The sequence below is a fragment of the Cyprinodon variegatus genome, unplaced genomic scaffold (assembly GCF_000732505.1).
Source record: "Cyprinodon variegatus isolate N-32 unplaced genomic scaffold, C_variegatus-1.0 Scaffold299, whole genome shotgun sequence".
In the NCBI taxonomy this organism is placed as follows: domain Eukaryota; kingdom Metazoa; phylum Chordata; class Actinopteri; order Cyprinodontiformes; family Cyprinodontidae; genus Cyprinodon; species Cyprinodon variegatus.
The window spans coordinates 85,940-104,508 of NW_015150752.1; the positions used below are offsets into that span (position 1 = coordinate 85,940).

The 18,569-nt window shown below is 38.4% G+C and overlaps 1 protein-coding gene across 1 annotated transcript in view; it reads left to right on the forward strand.

Annotated features, from left to right (window-relative positions):
* The window catches only part of ptprq (protein tyrosine phosphatase, receptor type Q), a 53,645-nt gene that overhangs the window by 18,396 nt on the left and 16,680 nt on the right, over window positions 1-18,569 (forward strand). Inside the window, exons 21-40 of the mRNA XM_015383968.1 lie at window positions 1,954-2,449; window positions 2,550-2,711; window positions 2,798-2,977; window positions 3,116-3,223; window positions 3,442-3,723; window positions 4,509-4,790; window positions 5,221-5,341; window positions 5,450-5,604; window positions 5,725-5,870; window positions 7,055-7,226; window positions 8,394-8,714; window positions 10,128-10,403; window positions 10,482-10,633; window positions 10,917-11,058; window positions 14,050-14,325; window positions 14,403-14,771; window positions 16,948-17,057; window positions 17,223-17,409; window positions 17,480-17,718; window positions 18,414-18,483. Of these exons, the coding sequence (XP_015239454.1) occupies window positions 1,954-2,449; window positions 2,550-2,711; window positions 2,798-2,977; window positions 3,116-3,223; window positions 3,442-3,723; window positions 4,509-4,790; window positions 5,221-5,341; window positions 5,450-5,604; window positions 5,725-5,870; window positions 7,055-7,226; window positions 8,394-8,714; window positions 10,128-10,403; window positions 10,482-10,633; window positions 10,917-11,058; window positions 14,050-14,325; window positions 14,403-14,771; window positions 16,948-17,057; window positions 17,223-17,409; window positions 17,480-17,718; window positions 18,414-18,483 (4,246 nt within the window). The remainder of the gene's footprint in view (window positions 1-1,953; window positions 2,450-2,549; window positions 2,712-2,797; window positions 2,978-3,115; window positions 3,224-3,441; window positions 3,724-4,508; window positions 4,791-5,220; window positions 5,342-5,449; window positions 5,605-5,724; window positions 5,871-7,054; window positions 7,227-8,393; window positions 8,715-10,127; window positions 10,404-10,481; window positions 10,634-10,916; window positions 11,059-14,049; window positions 14,326-14,402; window positions 14,772-16,947; window positions 17,058-17,222; window positions 17,410-17,479; window positions 17,719-18,413; window positions 18,484-18,569) is intronic.

Genomic DNA, 18,569 nt, shown 5'->3' on the forward strand with positions numbered 1-18,569 from the left:
GTATTGACATTCCTCTTGCCCTTCTTCCATATATCCTAGATTTATGGAGTATATAAATTATTGCTGTCATGCAAACAGATTGCTCTTGCCCATCCTGTTGTTTTATTGGATGGCCATATCTTGTTAGTTTCAATGTGTGGCATAGTGAGTCCTTTTCAAACATGTCTCAAATACATCTTTTAAATGTACAAGCTTTATTTTTCTTTACATCACCAGACTTTCTTAAAGAAATTATAAAGCGGCTTTTAATTTAGTACAATTTTCTCTACTTGTGGCTTCAAAAAGTTCTACACCTTTTAACCTGTTGCTAAAAAAAGTCAGTTTTCAGTTTTAAGTAAACTGTTAAAAGGAGAATAGCTACACGTTTAGCTCTACTGGCCAGTAAGTAGCTTGTGCTTACCTGCCCTTATTCTAACCTTTAATTTTACTCTTTGCCAGGGAGTTGACATTGGCAAATATTTAACTTATACCTTTGCCCAGGAAAACTGAAACCTCCCTCATTTTTTGAATCAATTTTTCATTAAAGAAGTTGTAGCCTGATATTTTACATATCAAATCCTTTTGAACTTGTCTTTGACATTTTTTTTTTTTAATAACTCATTTTGGACCTTTTTATACACCTTAAAAACAGAATTTATGTGTATGCACATTTTTGTGCTCTTCATTTACTACATGGGGACGTATCATTATCGACATAGGCAGCTTGCCAATGGCTTGTTTACCATTGTTTCTCTGTCTCTAACACAACAGTTTAAAAGTTACACAAACAATAACAACCGACTACCCTGATTGATGGAATCATGGTAAAAGCAATTGGGTTTACTTTAATACAGGAGTCTCAAACCGGTTCCAGAAAGGGCCGTGTGGCTGCAAGTTTTCTTTCCAACCAAGCAACAGCACACCAGACTCTCTTCATCTCATCAAGTCATCATGTTCAGATTGCACACAGTTCATGGGATGACTGGAGTCTGGTGTGCTATTGCTTGGTTGGAAAGAAAACCTGCAGCCACACAGCCCTTTCTGGAACCGGTTTGAGACCCCTGCTTTAATACCTTTCCACGATGTAATGATGGAAATCAAGGAGGAAAACCAAAATCCAAAAGCCATTTTGGGCTTCTTTGGCCAAAACCCAAACAAAAGAACCACTTCAGACTCTTCATCAGGTTTTAACTGAGGCCAGGCACAGACATTTTAACATAAAAAAAGTACTGTTTTTGTTTGTTTCTTTTTTGGTCCAATTCAATCTGAGAAATGTAAACAACAAGAAGAAGCAGTTTCTCAGCGCTCTCATGAAGCTACTACAATCTGGCAACGCCCAGCCCAGCTCACATGATTTTATCCTACTTTACTACCCCTTTGGTGCAGAATCTTGTGTATAACACTACTAATGTCGATTTCATGTTGACCTTAGCATTAACACAAGAGGAATTATCATTTTATATATTGTACAGTTTCAATGTAAAAAAACATTAAATCTAAATAAAATTTTTGCTAAAATAAGATTTTTATCTGCACCACTATAGTAAAAATACATCCAAGTCCTGTGGATGTGAAATAACTAGAAAAACAGTTTTTTTTTTTTTTAAGAAAAAGTTGTAGCTATAGTGTTCAACGTTCCTTTTAGTTTTTCCTCTTTTAACTGCTTGAACTATTAGATGTCACAACAATCTTGTTTATTTAAAAAAGAAATAGTTTTTTTTATTTTTTTTATTCGCATTTTAGTCTGACATGTACCTTTTATCTAGCAAATGTTTCTTAGTCTATACTGTTTCTAAACACAAACTTAACTACACTTCCTGCTTCGCACTGGTACAGATTTTCCTTGCGTCTTAAGTAATATGTATTGCAGAACTTGTAAATCATGGCTGTTATTTCAAACCTAACTTAGATTTTAAATAATTTATTATCTATGACCTAAATAGGACTTAACTTTTATCTTCTTTCTGCCCTCAGAATATAACAGATTTCTTTGAGAATCAAACAAATCATCCTGTTGTCGACAACCTTCTGAGGCGGAGAAAGAGATCTGATGAGCTCACTCCCGTCACGTCTCCACCAGCGTTTACGGCTACAATCTCAGCTCGCACTACACCCACCGCAATGACTGCTTCCAGCTTTCACCACTCAGAAAATAGAAGCACTGATCACTCTACTAACACAGATTTTCAGCCTACTCTGCACCCTGCGCTCGCTGATGAGTCCAGCCCGGGTTATGAGTCAAAAAACGTCACTCCACCCTCTTTGAATGTCGAATCTAGGACGTCTGCAATGTCCGTGATTTCTGTGTCACCTAACACACTTCCATCCTGGCTCATACAGCAGTCACACACAGAGGCGGTGACCTCAGCTGTTTCTAACATGGGCCTGACTCCAGGTCAACAGCGCCTGTCCACACGTGACGCATCCTCTGCAGGACGAATTTCAACACGCAACGCAGCAGTAACTACAGGTCCATTTACTTTAAACACAACTTTTTTTTTTACCTTAGTTTTTCTTCTGCTTTAAATATACCGTCATGGACAACATGTTCTTGTTGACCACTTGTCCAGGTGTAACAGTAAGAGAAGAAGTGGTGGATGTTTTATCCGAGGAGCTTTCGTACGTGGTGTCGGATCTAAATCCTTTTACTGATTACACATTCAGAGTTACTGCCTCCACCACTGCAGGAGAAGGGCCTGCTACAGATATCACTGAGAAGACCAGTGAGCAGGGTACGAACAAAATCAACATTTTCTAGAAACAGGAGCCAAAACACAGAGTTTCTTAATCTGCAGCATATCTTGCCTTTTCTTTCTAGTTCCCAGCTCTGTGCTAGAAGTGTCCTATCAAAATATCAGTTCCACATCAATTCTAGTAAGTTGGGTCCCACCAATCAATCCCAATGGGCGGATCACACATTACAGCATATATGGTCTCAATCTGCGCAGCAATCAAGCCCTAAAGTGGGTTACTAACACCACCAGCATGCTAATATCAGGTAGAGAGCTCATTCAGTTCAAAATTATAAATATTTTTGTGAAGATATTTAGTTCTCTTTTTTAAATCTATGTTCTTTGGAGCCTACATGTGTAAAAGATTAATGCATGTTTGTTTTTTTGTCTGCCTTGCTATGTAGATCTGGACAAGTACACTGGCTATAAGCTACGTGTGGCTGCATCTACAGCGGTGGGAGAGAGCTCTCTGTCAGAGGAGGATGATGTTTTTGTTTTTACTTTAGAGGACGGTATGAAATTATCACTGAAAACACATAAATCTACCAAAACATCAAAATGTTAATCTGACTTTCAATGTTGAAAGAATTAAACTATTATGGAAATTAAAAAAGCATTATTAGGCCTTCTAAAATTTGGAAGTATAAATACTTGAGCGGCTGTTGTGTGTTTTTTTTAACTTGAACCCTAAAAACCTCTTTGTGATTTATGTTGTATATCTCCCTCTTAGAACCTGACTCCCCTCCTGATAATCTCTCTGTGGTAGAAACGAGTCCATCTACAGCCACTCTGACCTGGTCTGCCCCACAGAGAGCTAATGGAGTGATCCAGTACTATGAGGTCTTCTATGAAAACGACTCGTACTCTGAGATGGTGAACACCACTTCTAACAGAGTCACGCTGATCAGTTTGGCACCTTTCTCATTTTACAACGTGTCTGTGAGGGCGTACACACGCTACGGCAATGGCAACCAAACATCTGAAACTTTGCACCTGCTGTCTGGAGAAGATGGTGTGTTGGAGGCTGTAAAACTTTATTTAAACCCGTTGAATTTGGCCACATTTTGTCATGTTATAACCTAAAATGAAGTTACATTTTTGTTTTGTGGAGTACTAAAGGGTGAATAGTAATAAACAGCATTAATTCATTGCAAAATACCTTAGTTTTAGTTCAACTGCATGGAAAGCATTTGTAAAAGTCCTTCGCCAAATAGTTCCAATAAGATTTTAACCATACCATTAAGAAAGTCATTGGATGCCTTCAGATGAATTTTTTGTTGCCTGCAAGTACAGTTACGTTTGTACTTACTGAACCACCAGGTGCTGTCTATGTATCTTTCATGTATTAACAGGTTTTCTTGCTGGATTGTCTCCTTATTTTGTTTCTACCACTTTCCTGTCAACTACAAACAGCTTCACTATGTCTACGAACATTTATATATGAGATTACAAATAAAAACAGATTTTTTTATATATATATATATGATACTGCATTTGATTTAAAGTTGGTGATACTGGATTTATACTACATCATTTTAGGGTATCAGACACAACAGGTGGAATACAAATGCTCTCTATGCTTTTCATCTTTTATTCATATTTCATTTAAAAAGAAAGTATAAGCAATGCTATTTACAGTTAAATAAATTAAAATTAAAAGTGATTTGAGTTTGTAACATGACAAAAAGTGAAAACTTTTTAGTGTTTGATACTTTTGCAAGGCAGTCTTTACAAATGCATACATTGCATTCAAGGAGCTCTACAAGCTATCAGACCAAATGTTTATCCCCTCTCTAGTTCCAGGTAGTCCTCCATACGGACTGTCCTATGAGTCAGTCAGTCCCAGTGAGGTGAATGTGACATGGAACGCTCCCCTGCAGCCAAACGGGGTTGTTACTCACTACAGCCTGGAGCTCTGGAACTCCACACACTACCTGAACCTCACCTCACCGACCACCTTCCTCCACATCACGCACCTGAGGAAATATGCTCAATACCGCATCGTGGTTCAAGCACACACTCGGGCAGGGCCAGGAAACTTCAGCAGCGAGCCACTCAACATCACCACACTTGAGGATGGTGAGAGGGATGGGCTTGGGTTTTGGGAATTTTTTAAAAAAAAAAGGGGAGGAGTTCTGGTTAATTTCCAGCTCCTGGTGGGATTACATCTGAATGATTATTTCAGATGCTATCTGATAAAACCTAATTTTCCAGCCAGTTTTTTCTACCTGTTTTAATCTCTGTTTTAGCTAAAGCTATTGATGTTACATCACAGGTTTCTCAGCCTATGGCATCCCCATTCATCTCATCCAGAGTCACAGTCTAAACATCTACATACTAACAGAGTTTTTTGTTTTAGGAGAGTATTCCATTCCTCGCTCTGCGTTTGTATGGGAGCAGTCACATTTTTCTGCCTTGCACTTTTCCCAATCTTTCAAAAGTTGATCCACCTACCTTTTCAGTTCATCTTTGTTTTGCAACACTGGAAAGTTTTTCTCCTGCATCTTAGCTCCAGACACTCCCCCTCAGTTTCTCCAAGCCAGGAAGTTATCAGACTATGAGGTAGAACTGTCATGGGAGCCACCACTTAACGCCAACTCAGAAATACTCTACTACCTTGTCAGAGTTTGGTGAGTTTGGAAATCATAATTACTCTCTTTTTATTTTCTTCTTTGCAAGTCTGAAGTTTATTAGAAAAAGACCTGACAGTGCATCATCAGTTGTTTTCCGTTTGTTAGGAATGAAACTACTGAAATGTGGCAGAATGTGACAGAGACGTCGGTGGTTATTAATGTGGATTCAGAGAGTCGCTACAATGCCTCTGTCTCCAGCTGGACTAGACTGGGAGATGGAGGGGTGCTGATCTATATCAGCTTCACCACCACAGAAGCAGGTACTGCAGACAGCTGGCTTTATTGTTGCTTCACATACAAACTGATGTTTTTCTTTGTGTATTTCAGCATGATGTTCTTTCAAACCATATGTTCTTTCAAACTCCTGTCGTGTGTTTCAGAGCCATTTGACCCACCACAGAATGTGACAGTTGTCAATGTGACTGCTTCCTCTGTCACCTTGATGTGGCAACCACCCACTGAACCGAATGGGATCATTGTGCACTACACTATTTACTACACTGATAACGGTACTGTGACAGAAAAGGTAAATCAAAGGTTTGGCTAAGGTATTGTTCTTTAAATTCATACTTCTCCCAGCACAGCACTCCTATAGAATTGTAATAAATGATTAATCTTATGGTTTCCCAAACATATTTCTTTTTTTTTTCTTTTTCTATTTTAATCTTACAGAAAACTATTAAGTAAAAAAAAAATCAGTTTTGTTTAAAGTAGTTAGACACCTTCAGTGTCTTTCATTGGCCACTCTGTGATGGACCAACATAAAGAAGAGAACAGTTGTGAAATTAAAATACAAGGACAGTGTGAATGTGAGGGTGGAGGTTGGTCGAGGACCCAAATACAGTGGGTGAACCTCTAAACCATCACAATTCTTTTACAACCTTCAACTACTGTGCTCTATTTATCTCCCTTCCTCTTCTATTTAGCTATGAACAACTTCCCCGTCTTTATTGAAAACAAATGAATCCCTGCCAGCATCATGCTGTTACCACCAAGTTTCACTGTGTGGATGCTGCTAAACAATATAGTCTGCCATTTTGTTTTGATTTAAGACTAGAGAAATCAATGCAAATCTCCATTTTCAGTGCAAAATCAATATATTAACCATGTGTGCTGTTTTGTACTGATGTATTAAAGGATAACTGACAGAATAGCTCTCTGTGAAATTGTCAAGGGTTGAGAATTTATTTTCTAATTTAACTCTGCTTTAAATGTATCTTTAACTTTTTTCGTTATTAAGTGTTAAACCTTAAGGTCCTCCCTTTCCCTAGTGTTCTCCAACAGATCTTTAAGGCTTTTAAAAAACATTTATAATTGAATTGGGGTTATTTGTACATTTTGTAACTATTCACTATTTTTTTTATTTTTTTTTAATGGGTGGAAGCAGTGTTTAGGCATGTTATTAATGTTTAGTGTTTAATACAGATGCATGCCAGATTTTTGTACTCAAACAAACAGTAAGTAGAGAATATTTTCTAAGAGAAACACATAAAAAAACTGAATGTTGTCTGTTCAAAGATTGCAAGCAGTGGTAATTTGCCATTATGCCAGAAAGAATGACATATCCTGCTGGGTCTTAGTGGCCTGTTTGAGATCAATACCTTCCTTATTATTATTTCTAAAATCTTTGTATGCCAACTCAAATGTGCAATTGTATAAATGCCTGACTCACTATGTGAAAAATGATCACAGCACTATTTTTGCCCACAGAGAGTTCTTGTGACAGACTTACCTGTCCGTTACTCTCCCAACTCACCCTTCATCTACACCGTGACTCAGCTGATCGGAGGCAGCAATTACACCATGTGGATGACTTCGAGCACCATACAGGGCGATGGGGGGGTCCAGTCAGAGCGTATAAACCTGCTCTTGCCGGAAGACGGTCAGTCAGAAACACAAACAAACCCCAGACTGCATATATCTACATATATTCATATAAATAAAATATAAATACTTATTTGAAAGGTCTTTGAAGGCTACATGATACAAGTAATAATTCAGAACATTACTGGAGGGCAAGTCTGCACCCTTTTTTCACATCTCCTCTTACCTTGAAATAAAATTACATAAAAACTCTGCAATAAAGCAGGTTTCAGGCTGGCAGTCGCAGGAGAAAACTGTCAGTGACTCAGAACTGATTGGCAGTGACAAAAAAAATGACTTTTAAATGCATAAAAAAGTAAGGGATGGAAAAAAAACCTGAAAATATAAGTTACTTTGGATAAAACATGGAGCCAATAAGCTTTGTGAAAGTTTGACTGGTTTTATGATACCAAGATATTGCTTCTACAGCAATAAAGTTTGCATATTTAATTGTGGTTATTTTTTGCTTGCTGTAGTAAAAGAATCAAAGTCTCTAGGTTTTTATGTGATTTTGGGAAAAATAGTGCAGACTGCTACCAGACTTTAGAGCAAACAGATTCTGTAAAGTTAATATTTTGTCTGTGAAGTATTTTCTGTCTCTGTATGTTCATACTGACCCTGTATCTCTGCCTGTGCTCCAGTTGCTCCACTATCAGCCAAACATCGGACCTCCAGGGCAACTTGTCACCCCTGCCAAGCCAAGCCCAGCAGGGGCTCGCTCGCCGGGTCATAGACTAATGACTTTATAACCATTATTTGTTCTTATGGTTAAAAATTAACATTCCCCTTTATTTACCTTTTTTTCTACTCTGTGTATCATGATGTATTTCTGAAGGAGCTGACAAAAGGATGAGTATTTCTTTAACTTTCCTTCTAACTTTGCTATATTTTCAGTGTTGAACTTTTACCCCATCATCCCCATGTGCATTACAAGTTGTGCTGCTGATGTGATTGAGTATTCGTCTGTCTCCCAGTACTGTAAATGCACTTTTCAGCTGCTCTGATTAATGTCAATTGTAAAATAATGCTTTAACCAATTTGCTGTTTATTTCCAATAAATGCGACTGTGTTTTTGATTATTGACACCCTCATTGTTAGAAGTTTCTTTGTTTAAGCGTCAGTTTAACTTGTTACTGCAGTAGTATTTGCGTAAGAGTAACACAGTTTTACTTTTTTCATTTTCCAGTGCCAAGTGACCCAGTCTCAAACCTGACGGCTCAGAATTTCAGCTCCACGGCCATCATTGTGAGCTGGGATCCTCCCACTGAGCCAAACGGACGTCCATACTACATACTCACCTTACAGGAGGCAGGGATATTCCCAAATATGACCAGCCAAGGGATTCTGGCTGTCAACAAAACCATCAGGCAAACTACTACAGACAATGTTTTCCTGTTTACCCGACTAAGGAAGCATTTCCCATATGTACTGACTGTTACTCCAGCAACTGGTGCTGGTCCTGCCTACAACCAAACAAGCACAATGTACCTGAGAACAGATGATGACAGTGAGTCTATGGAATTTTATTTTTTCTTACATCCAAAATTCAATGTAATACATTCTCATTTATGTAGGTTTGCCAAGATGAGCTGGTTATATTTTACTGAGGAGAGCACCTTACAAAAGAACTCTGATAACTATAATGTTTGTCAAAATGCAAAAATAAACTTTAGTTTATAATATGTTAAAATTTTTATATGAAGAGCTTCCTTCTAGTTAGATTGAACCCTTTTTAAATTCTTAGATAAACTCCCATGCAAACCCTGGCTGGAGAAGTCACCGTACAAGTGAAATAAGTCAACAAGTGTGTATCTTAAAGATATAGTGGAGGATCTTTGCAAATTTTTTTAAAAGACCCACCCTCTCCACAAAAAAATGCACATGGCAAACCCTGTACCCACACCCTCTTGTTAAGTGTGTGCAACAGCATGCACAAGCCCATTTCTCCTAATGCACGCTCGTTTTAAAGTTGCTGTTTGCATTGCTCATACAAGCTTTCCAAAAGAAGGTTTGCAACTTTTCCACTATGTCAGACTCACCAAAATGGGGACGAGCACGTAGGACGGCTTTACGTAAACATACCACCAGAATGATTGGTAATCAGGAGGACCACTTATTTTGATAATCCACCTGGAAAAGCAACATCCTCCACTGTACCTTTAATCTGAGCATTGTGGTTGCATCCTCTTTATGTGGGAAGGCTGGTTTTTTTTGCTGTGTCAGAGTTCATAGGAAGATTTTCCTAATATAGAACAATTCTTGAAAGCTGGTAGATTTCCCACCAAAGAATATCACCTGAAACTGCCTCAAAAGGTGATTGTGAAAAGTATTCACCCAAAATGTCTGAATCCAAATGACACAGAATTTTACATTTTACAGATGGTGGTGAAGATTCTCAGTCATCCAGGTCATAGTCATTCCAAAAAAAGAAAGTTGATAATAATTTAACAACAATTCCCTTTAACGACCCCCCCTTTCAGAGACTTAGACGGGTATGGGTTATAGGCTAACAAAAGAAGCCAAACGACCCCATTCCAAACGGGTGGACCCCTTCGTCCGTTTTAATTGGCATGTTTTAAAAAGCAAAAACAAGGTTTTGATCGGCTTCTGTAGAAAACCTCGAACTCAACGCTAATCCTGACATTTTGAATTCAAAAAGCTTCCTGGATGAGAAGCGAAACGTCTTCAAACTTGGAAACAAAGTTCAGTGGATTATTTTTAACTTTCTTTTTTTGGAATTACATAATACATAATTTTATTAGATAAAAAAATTATATTTTTGACCATATTTATATCGTAATTAATGTACATTAAAATGTGTTGTTGTAAAGAAGGAATGTGAAAAGCGTCCTACAGTACCTTTCCAAACCAGTTTATATTAGTATCACCACTCTGATCATTGGATGTGTCTGTTTATTAGGTCCAAGTTCTCCTCCATTGCTGTTGTCAACTAGAAACCTTTCTTCGTCTTCTATCGCTGTGGTATGGCAACGCCCTCTGGAGGCTAATGGAGAGATAACAGAGTACACCCTCACTCTGTCTGGACCTGAAGGCACCAACACAACACAGACCACCAACACCTCAGTCATCCTTACCGACTTGGTGTCGTACACGGCTTACAACCTCACCATCCTAGCCTCGACGCGTAAAGGCTCAGGGCCTAGCCTGCTCGTGCAGCTTCACACTGATGAAGGCGGTATGTTAAGAAAGCAGATCCAACAGATTTCTATAACGCTGAAGTGAAGTTAAATATTTTCCTAACTTTGTCTTCCAGGCCCCTCCACCCCTCCCGCTAACCTGACTATATACAACCATACAGCAGTTTCCGTGTGGCTGACCTGGGATCCTCCTCTAGAGCCTAATGGAGTTGTGATAAAGTACGGATTCAGGATCCAAGACCTCATCACACAAACCGTCACACATCGGGTACTGTTAATTTCACACACTGAAAGCTTCTTCACAATAACAACAGTACACACACAACCCAACCTACACACACACACACACACTCCACAGAACCACTCAGTAAGAATCAAACAAACGGGGGATAATTTCACACTCCAAGTATTGCTCTGTGGTAATATTATTCCTAAACGCACGTGCGCATTTATGTGCTGATACACTGATCTTATCCACTCCATCGGTTAAGTCTGGATAACTAAATCTTGTATGTGTGTTTCATTTTGGTTGTGTGTTGAAACAAATGTAGAATTCCTCTGGTTCATCGACCATGGAGCATCTGTCAGGCTTCAGGCCTCATAGCTCCTATGAGATCAGTGTGTACAGTTACACCAGAGTGGGCCATGGGAATCAGTTCAGCAGCCCTGTGACCTTCACAACCAATGAGTCAGGTAAGACTCACACTAGGGAAAGTAACACATGTGCATGTCTACGCTTAGATTAGTGTTAAAGTTTATATTTCCAGGTGAACATTTTTTATTCAAATAAAAATATTTTGTTTTCAAAAAGACATACAGTATAGGAGCAACTTGGATTGTTACAATGAAAACCAAAGTTATGAAGGAAGATCCAACTTCCTGGATGCCAAACTAACAATAACCCCAACTTAAGCATTTGTAATTTTTATTGTGTATTTATCTTTTTAAAAAAACTGTTATTATTAGGGCATTCCTACATTAAAAAATGACATTGCCTTAACTTGCCTGTATCTAAAATTACGTCAGGAAAAAAATTCTTAAAACATTTCTGAAAAAGTGACAAACAAGGCTGCACAAGAACTGACTTTCCAGCATGCAATGAGGAAGATTACTTGTAAGCCAAATAAAAAAATGTTTGAAACTGCAGAATTGAACAGTAGGAGTATGCTAGTGTTATTAAATATCAACAGCCTCTCCGACTGCAGGGCAATGCTTTTCCAGTGGAAAAGCATGGTCACTTTCTCCGCTAAGCAGACAAGTTTAAGAATCAGCTTTGTTTACTGGTGATAAGTAGATATAAGAATTATAACCACAGGAATGAGATGCCGGATCCAAGGGATGGAGGCAGGTATTCTCCATGGTGTGGCTGTACCCAGGTTTAAAGCTCTGTCGTTTTGATGGAGCTACCTTTAAAAGCTTTAAAGGCAATAAATGTTGCAGAGAGCAAGACAGATCCAGAACTTACTAGAACCACACTTATAGCACCTCATTTGCATTGTTAATGTATTTTTACAACTTTAAACAGGGTTGCAGTATCAATCAGTAAAACTCTAAAAGAAGCCCTGAGACCTTTTTAGATGTTTACCTTTGGCTGTCAATACAGAAGAATAAATATTGCAGCCATATTAGGAGCTATGGTTTGAAAAGGTTCAGAGATTCAGTCTCAAGCCTGAGAGCAATGTTTCTAAAGGCTGGTTTGTTTAGGAAGGTGAGTAACAATAGTAAAATCTCAAGGAAATAGATATGTGACTAATAATTTCCGGTTCTGATGTTAGACAGTAAAGATGTATATCGCTGCACCAAAGACTGCACAGAAAGATTGAACGCAAAACTGCAGGCAAAGTGTACTACAACCTTCAATAAGATTCTAGATTACAGAGAGTTTTCATTTCTAGTATCATCCTTTCCAGGGGACAAAACGGACTTCTGTCTTGTTTTGATTTCTTGGTTCAATTTGGCAAGATATTGTTCATCCTCTAACACAGTTAGAGGACTAGCACTAATGTAAGACATGAAGCTTTAATACCTTAAATAGATTTAAACATGTACCCACATTTATTTATAGGAGGGACGACAAAAGCAACTATGGGTGGACAAAATATTTATTCTTTATTCTTTGAAGGTGAACTGAGGAGCTTCTAAAACTTGTCAAATGTAATTTTAAAACTGTTTGTGTTGTAAATATGTCAAAGGGACCATTTTATCTTACCTAATCTTAAAAAATGGAAACAAAAGAGAAACATAACCTTTAATTAAAGCAGATTAACAGTGACTGCTGTGATTTTGGAAATAGCTACTTGAAAATTATGACTAGCTTTAACTTTTCCATATCTACAATTAAGCTGCAGGGCTCAACGATAAGCTGAGTTTATATTGATGCACAGAAAGGATGGAAAGCAGATTGAAAAAGAATCAAATATTTAATGCAGGAGAGCCCTACCAAAGAGTTACGAGGAAATATACTTCTGTTTCAAAAAATAAACGAGGGCCTAATAGTTGTTTAGAGAACTAATGTGATGTTTGTGTCAAAATATTTAATTGACAAGAAATGCTCTAAAAGAGTAAGCAAAAATGTAAACCCCTTTATTGTCCCACAATGGGGAAATTGACTCTCTGCATTTGACCCATCCCATCGGGGAGCAGTGGACTTCCATTGTGTGGCACCCGGTGAGCAGTGTGGGGTTAAGAGTTTTGCTCAGAAACCCAGAGTGGAGGGTGTGGGGCTCGATCCAGGTACCTGCAACCTTCTTAGAACACAAGCGCACTGCTGTAACCACTGCTCCACATTCAGCTCCACTACGCATACAACGCCACAGACTTTATTGTAGGTAAATGCTTGATAAAGTCCACCTCATACAGAAGTTCTAAAGCATTTCCTAAAAGCAAAGAAAGTCTGAGGCCTGAGTCTGTGTTGGTAATCCAAAATTGTGCTTCTGTGGCTCAGACTCTTAGTGCTAGTATTTTACACCCTTACAAAAATCCCTTGTGCTCCCCCCCCCCAAAAAAAAAAAAAAAGTTTCAAAACACTTGGCACAGAAGGTCGATTTTATTATTAAAGGAATTCTGGTCAAAAAGCATAATATTGGCTGTCTGGATGAAGAGCAAAAATGGCCAACATCTGAAAACTCATTGTAACTACAAAAAGTTCAGTTATTCACAAGTGACAATTGATTTCTGTTTTTTTAGACAATATAGAAGATTAAAATAAGATTAAAGAGAAATGAGGTACTGCTTTCAATAAAAATTTAATTATACATTTTTCACTGTGACATTTATTAATTTTCTCTATCCAGAGCTGATAATGACAGCCTATGCCAGTTGTTATTGTGTGTATTGTGAACACCCAGATTACAAGTCCATCACAGTGCCAAGCACAGATACACACAAGGAAAGCACTATTTATTACAGTAAAATAAATCAGGATTTTCTATATTTATGATATGAATTGCATACAGTATAGGCTATGAAAGCAATCAGAATACATTCTCAAACTAAAAACTAACTAAAATATGTGCAGATTATGACAAAGGACTGTATACATACATTTACCATTTTAAAATTTAAGACTAATGCAAAAACAAGGTCAAAATTAAAACACTGCTTCTAATCAATAACATCTATCAAAATTAAATTCAGTTCTGAGGAGAGAGGTTCAACCTGTTCTCATTCTGCCCTTCTCTTCAGTATCAGATGCTGTGGGAAATCTGTCCTGCTTAGGACTGAGCTGGGACTCAGTCCAGATCTCCTGGGAAGTTCCAGCCAACCCAAATGGACAGATCCTGTTTTATGAGATCACAGGGGAGGTCAACATGCAAACCTTCACACACAAGGCTGACACACTAGAGTACACAGTGACTGGGCTGTCACCAGACCAGGAGTATGTATTGGCTGTAGCTGCAGTGAACTCTGCTGGACCAGGAGATATCAACAACTGCACAGCCTTCACCCTTTCTGAATCAGGTTAGCCATATTGGTTGTTTTCATCTGCACAAAATAGATGATTTAATTCAAACTAAATCCTGTTTGTCTTTTAACAGTTCCAACTGCTCCTCGCCTCCTCTCTATCTCTGAGGTCACAGCCACCAATGTGACACTTGAATGGAAATCACCGGTCTCTGTTCCTGGCCTGCTGAAAGAGTATCATGTCATTGCACAGCTGATTTCCACTGTTTGCGAACCAATCATACAAGCTACTACCCTGCCAACCCTAGAGGACGACAAGGCCTTGCATTGTGTGGAGGACAATTTTACCGTTTCAGTAAATGCCTCGGATAACGCTGAAGAAAGCAGTGTCACCCTTCAATCCCTAGCTAAATACAGATACTATCGCTTCAAGGTGGCTGCAGTGACCAACGCGGGACCTGGAGCATATGCACAGTGGAGTTATGCACGCACTCTGGCTGGAAGTACGAACCCAACTGCAATGATGTGACCTTTATGTGTCAGTTAATTAGGTTTTACAGCAAGTCAGAGCATTCGGTAATATCTGACTGATACATTTTAGTTTGTTAACAGACTAATGATTTATATTACACATTTGCTGACCAATCAAACAATGTAAACAATCAATGAACACAAGTTTTTGTCTCTTCATAGGGTGACATCCAAAACTCCTAAACCAGTGTAGCACAATATCAGTTACTCTCCAACAGGTTATTAAAAATGATCCTAAAATGACACATCATCAATTTGCTTTAAGCGTCCCTCGCTCACTAGGATTAATATTGGGACTATTATTTCATCAGTCTGTTTTTCTAATCTTTAATATCCAAAGCGATCTTACACAGCTGAGCTAAGCTGGTCTCTTTATCATCATAATTGTTAAGTATAGGAAGAAGATGCATGGTTTTCAAAACTTGTTGCAAATAAGAATTTGAAACACAGGTTTTGCATTCACATTCAGCTCCCACTTCCTGTTTCTGCCAGCTTTGCACATTCAGACAGAATTACATCATGCATTTACTAAACATTCCAAACCAAGACAGACTGAATAATCTTATCACCAATTCTCATTTGAATGTACCGGTAAGTCTGGAGACTGGAAATAAAGGACACACATTCAAAATCCAGTGTATTGGGTGCAGGGCCACAACATACCCTGACTAACACATTAAAGAAGGTCTGCAATGCAGGCCAAAGCCATACCATTTCTTGGACAGATAAAAGTGTATGTAAGCAGAGACGGCATCTCATCCGTAGTATCAGGTTTTTCAGCAAAACATTAAATTCAGATGGATGGACGAACCGATGGACAGACGGACCTACCTATTTTATATTTAGCACCAAATTCAAACACCAGGTTTTGGAAAAGAATCATAAATACTACATTTTAAGAATCTATTTATCTGTCAGTAACCCCAAAAAAGCCCAACCTCAATTTGTTTGTTTATGCATACGATATTAGAGCTAAAGCATGTTAAGAGGTAACACAACTTTTAACTTGAATGTGGACATAAAATAAGGGAACTAAGGAAAAGTTTATATTTCAAATTCCTCATTTAGATCTTTCGAGCCTAAGGCATTCTGTGTGTTCTGGACTGACTGTAGGTTTTTTCTTTGATCTGAACCACCCCATTACAGAATATCTCTGAATGTAATAACAGTAGTACCATAACAACTTTTCACTGTCCCAATAGGGAAAGTTTGCCCTACAGCCCAGAGAAAAATCAGTAATTTAAACTTGAAACCATATATACATTTCAATGGAAAAACATCAATAAAAATATTTATTAAAAATATCTTACTAGATTAGCAAAGTAATTACATCCAGTCACATTTCAACTTGATCAGAATAATGACCTGAGAATTGAAAAGGTTTGTATTACTTTGACCCCATTTTAGGCCGTTTAAATCTCGTACCAAATAGGAGGAGTTTAAGTCTTCCTGTTGAAACACGAACTTCCACTTCAGTCTGCCGGTCACCTATTTAGCTTTGTCCTTTTTTATCCTTACCAGCTTGTTTTTTTTCCTGTGAAGTATGGAATGCTAACAGTATGATGCTCCCACTACAGTATATTACCACTGGAAAGGCATTTAAAAGTGTAGTTTTTCAAATATTCATAAAAAAATGTTTGAGCTATTATTTCAAACAGGCAGCAGAGTGCCTGAATAATAGTTTTTCAGTGAACAGATTATCTTCTCCTCTGAGTAGTAGATCTTAGCAGCTCTTTAGCTCCTAATAATGATCTCCTCACCACATCTTTTTTTCCTTCAACTTCACCTTTATGTGCTGTTTTGGGGATGTCTATAACCTAAAATTCCAGGAGTTAGAGGTATGAGTACTATTACAAGGCTCTTAATTATATGATGATATTGTCTTGATTTGGCAAACACATTCATTGTCACCTCCTGCATTACCATAATGGTGTTACTAATATATTCTGGCAGCATGAAGTAACCTAGCTCCCCAAAGGCACCAATTGAGACAAAACAAATCTCTTTGTTTGCTCAGGATGAAACAAATAGATTACCTTAGTGTCTTTGATTTTATTTTCTCCTTTGGGATTAAAGTCTCTTCCCGGCTTATATTGACCCCATGCATTTCAGGTAATGAAATATGTTTTGCTTATCTCCTCTCCTTAGAACCTGATGCTCCTCCCCGTGACCTTAAAGTGACTCCAACCTCCACCAGCCTCCGGATTGCGTGGCAGGTTCCAGCTGTTCTCTCGGGACCAACTTCATATCTAGTGCAGGTCGCCCTTCTGAGCTACAACCTCCCTATATAGACATGTCATTAGGAAAGCTCATTGTGGTTTTGCTTTGGTCACAGTTTTAAAACTGCAAATGAAGCACTGAATGGGGTTTTGAGTATTAAATGGAAATCAATTGATAATAATCAAGAACTTCTCTTACTTCAGGTGGATGGTCCTGGTGTGAACATATCAATAGTTCGGGGCCCAGGAGAATTGACTACAGTCTTTGTGACCAATTTAACAGCTTTCAGTAATTATGCCGTGACTGTCACCGCCTTTACTGGTTCATTAGAGGATGCTGGCAGTGACGGGAGAGCCATTGGGCCTATTGTCTTTCAGACACTGGAGGAGGGTAGGTGTAAATCCATTTTCTTATTGGCTTTATTTCTCTGCTTTTGCATCATTTCCTTTTTTCTTTACAGAGCCCAAAGACCCTCCCAAGAATGTTACCGTCACTGCTGTCCCAGAGGAAGTGAACCTGGTCAGGGTGAGCTTCAGTCCCCCTGAAGAGCCCAATGGAAACATCACAACTTATTACCTATTTGTGTATGAGAAGGACCGGCTGATTAAAAATATGAGCCTTGATAATATCCACGGAGAACCCAACATGCTGGTGGCTTTCATAGAAGGGCTTAAAGGAGGGCACACCTACAGTATACAGGTGAGAAACTCATATTGCATGTGGACGCAGAGCTACATTCTCCATGAGACTGAAAACAAAGACTATTATCTTTAATTCACAGGTTTTTGTAAATCTAAATGCTAACAATAGATCTTTTCCTATGGCAGAAAAGGGTGTGTTTTTGACATGAAACAATTGACAGCCATATATTGGAGGTAGCTTTGATGCATTTAGGGCAAACTCTGTCAGTACAGGTGCAGATCAAATGATTGGATTAGCTTGAAACATTTAAGAAGGTTAAATGGTTTTCAGCTGAGTCACTTTACTAGGCAATTGTTTGTTGCCTAGACTCCCAGTATTAGTGATTGCCTTCTGGCCATCACTTAAGTTGGAAGTCTTCTTATTTGTTCAGCCATTTTTTAAAGACACTGAATTATTAATCAGTCACAACAACCTGCTACGATGCTTAGAGACAAATCAGATGTTACGTGAGAGAAGAGAGACATTATTTAAAAGTTTTCTGACCTTGCATGGTAGAAGCACTTTATTTTTCTTCTTAACCATATAGTTTCCAGTTAATGGGGATGCAGTGGGCCTGGAAAAAAATACAGTTTAATGAAGTAACAAACCCAAGCAATCCTGTTTTTGATTTCTTTAAACCTACAGCTCTTGCTATTTTCTGTGCTAATCCTCCCGGTGCCTCCCCTGATTCCATGTGTTTGTCCTGCCTGCAGATTGCAGCCAGAAACGGGGCGGGCAGGAGCCCACTGAGTCCCCATGTCCAGATAACTACGGGGATTAAAGGTACAAGCTCCTGTTCTTAGCAATGCTCAGCGTTTTTTTTTTGTTTTTGTTTTTTTTGTCGCAGTGATTAAGCATAATTATCTGGT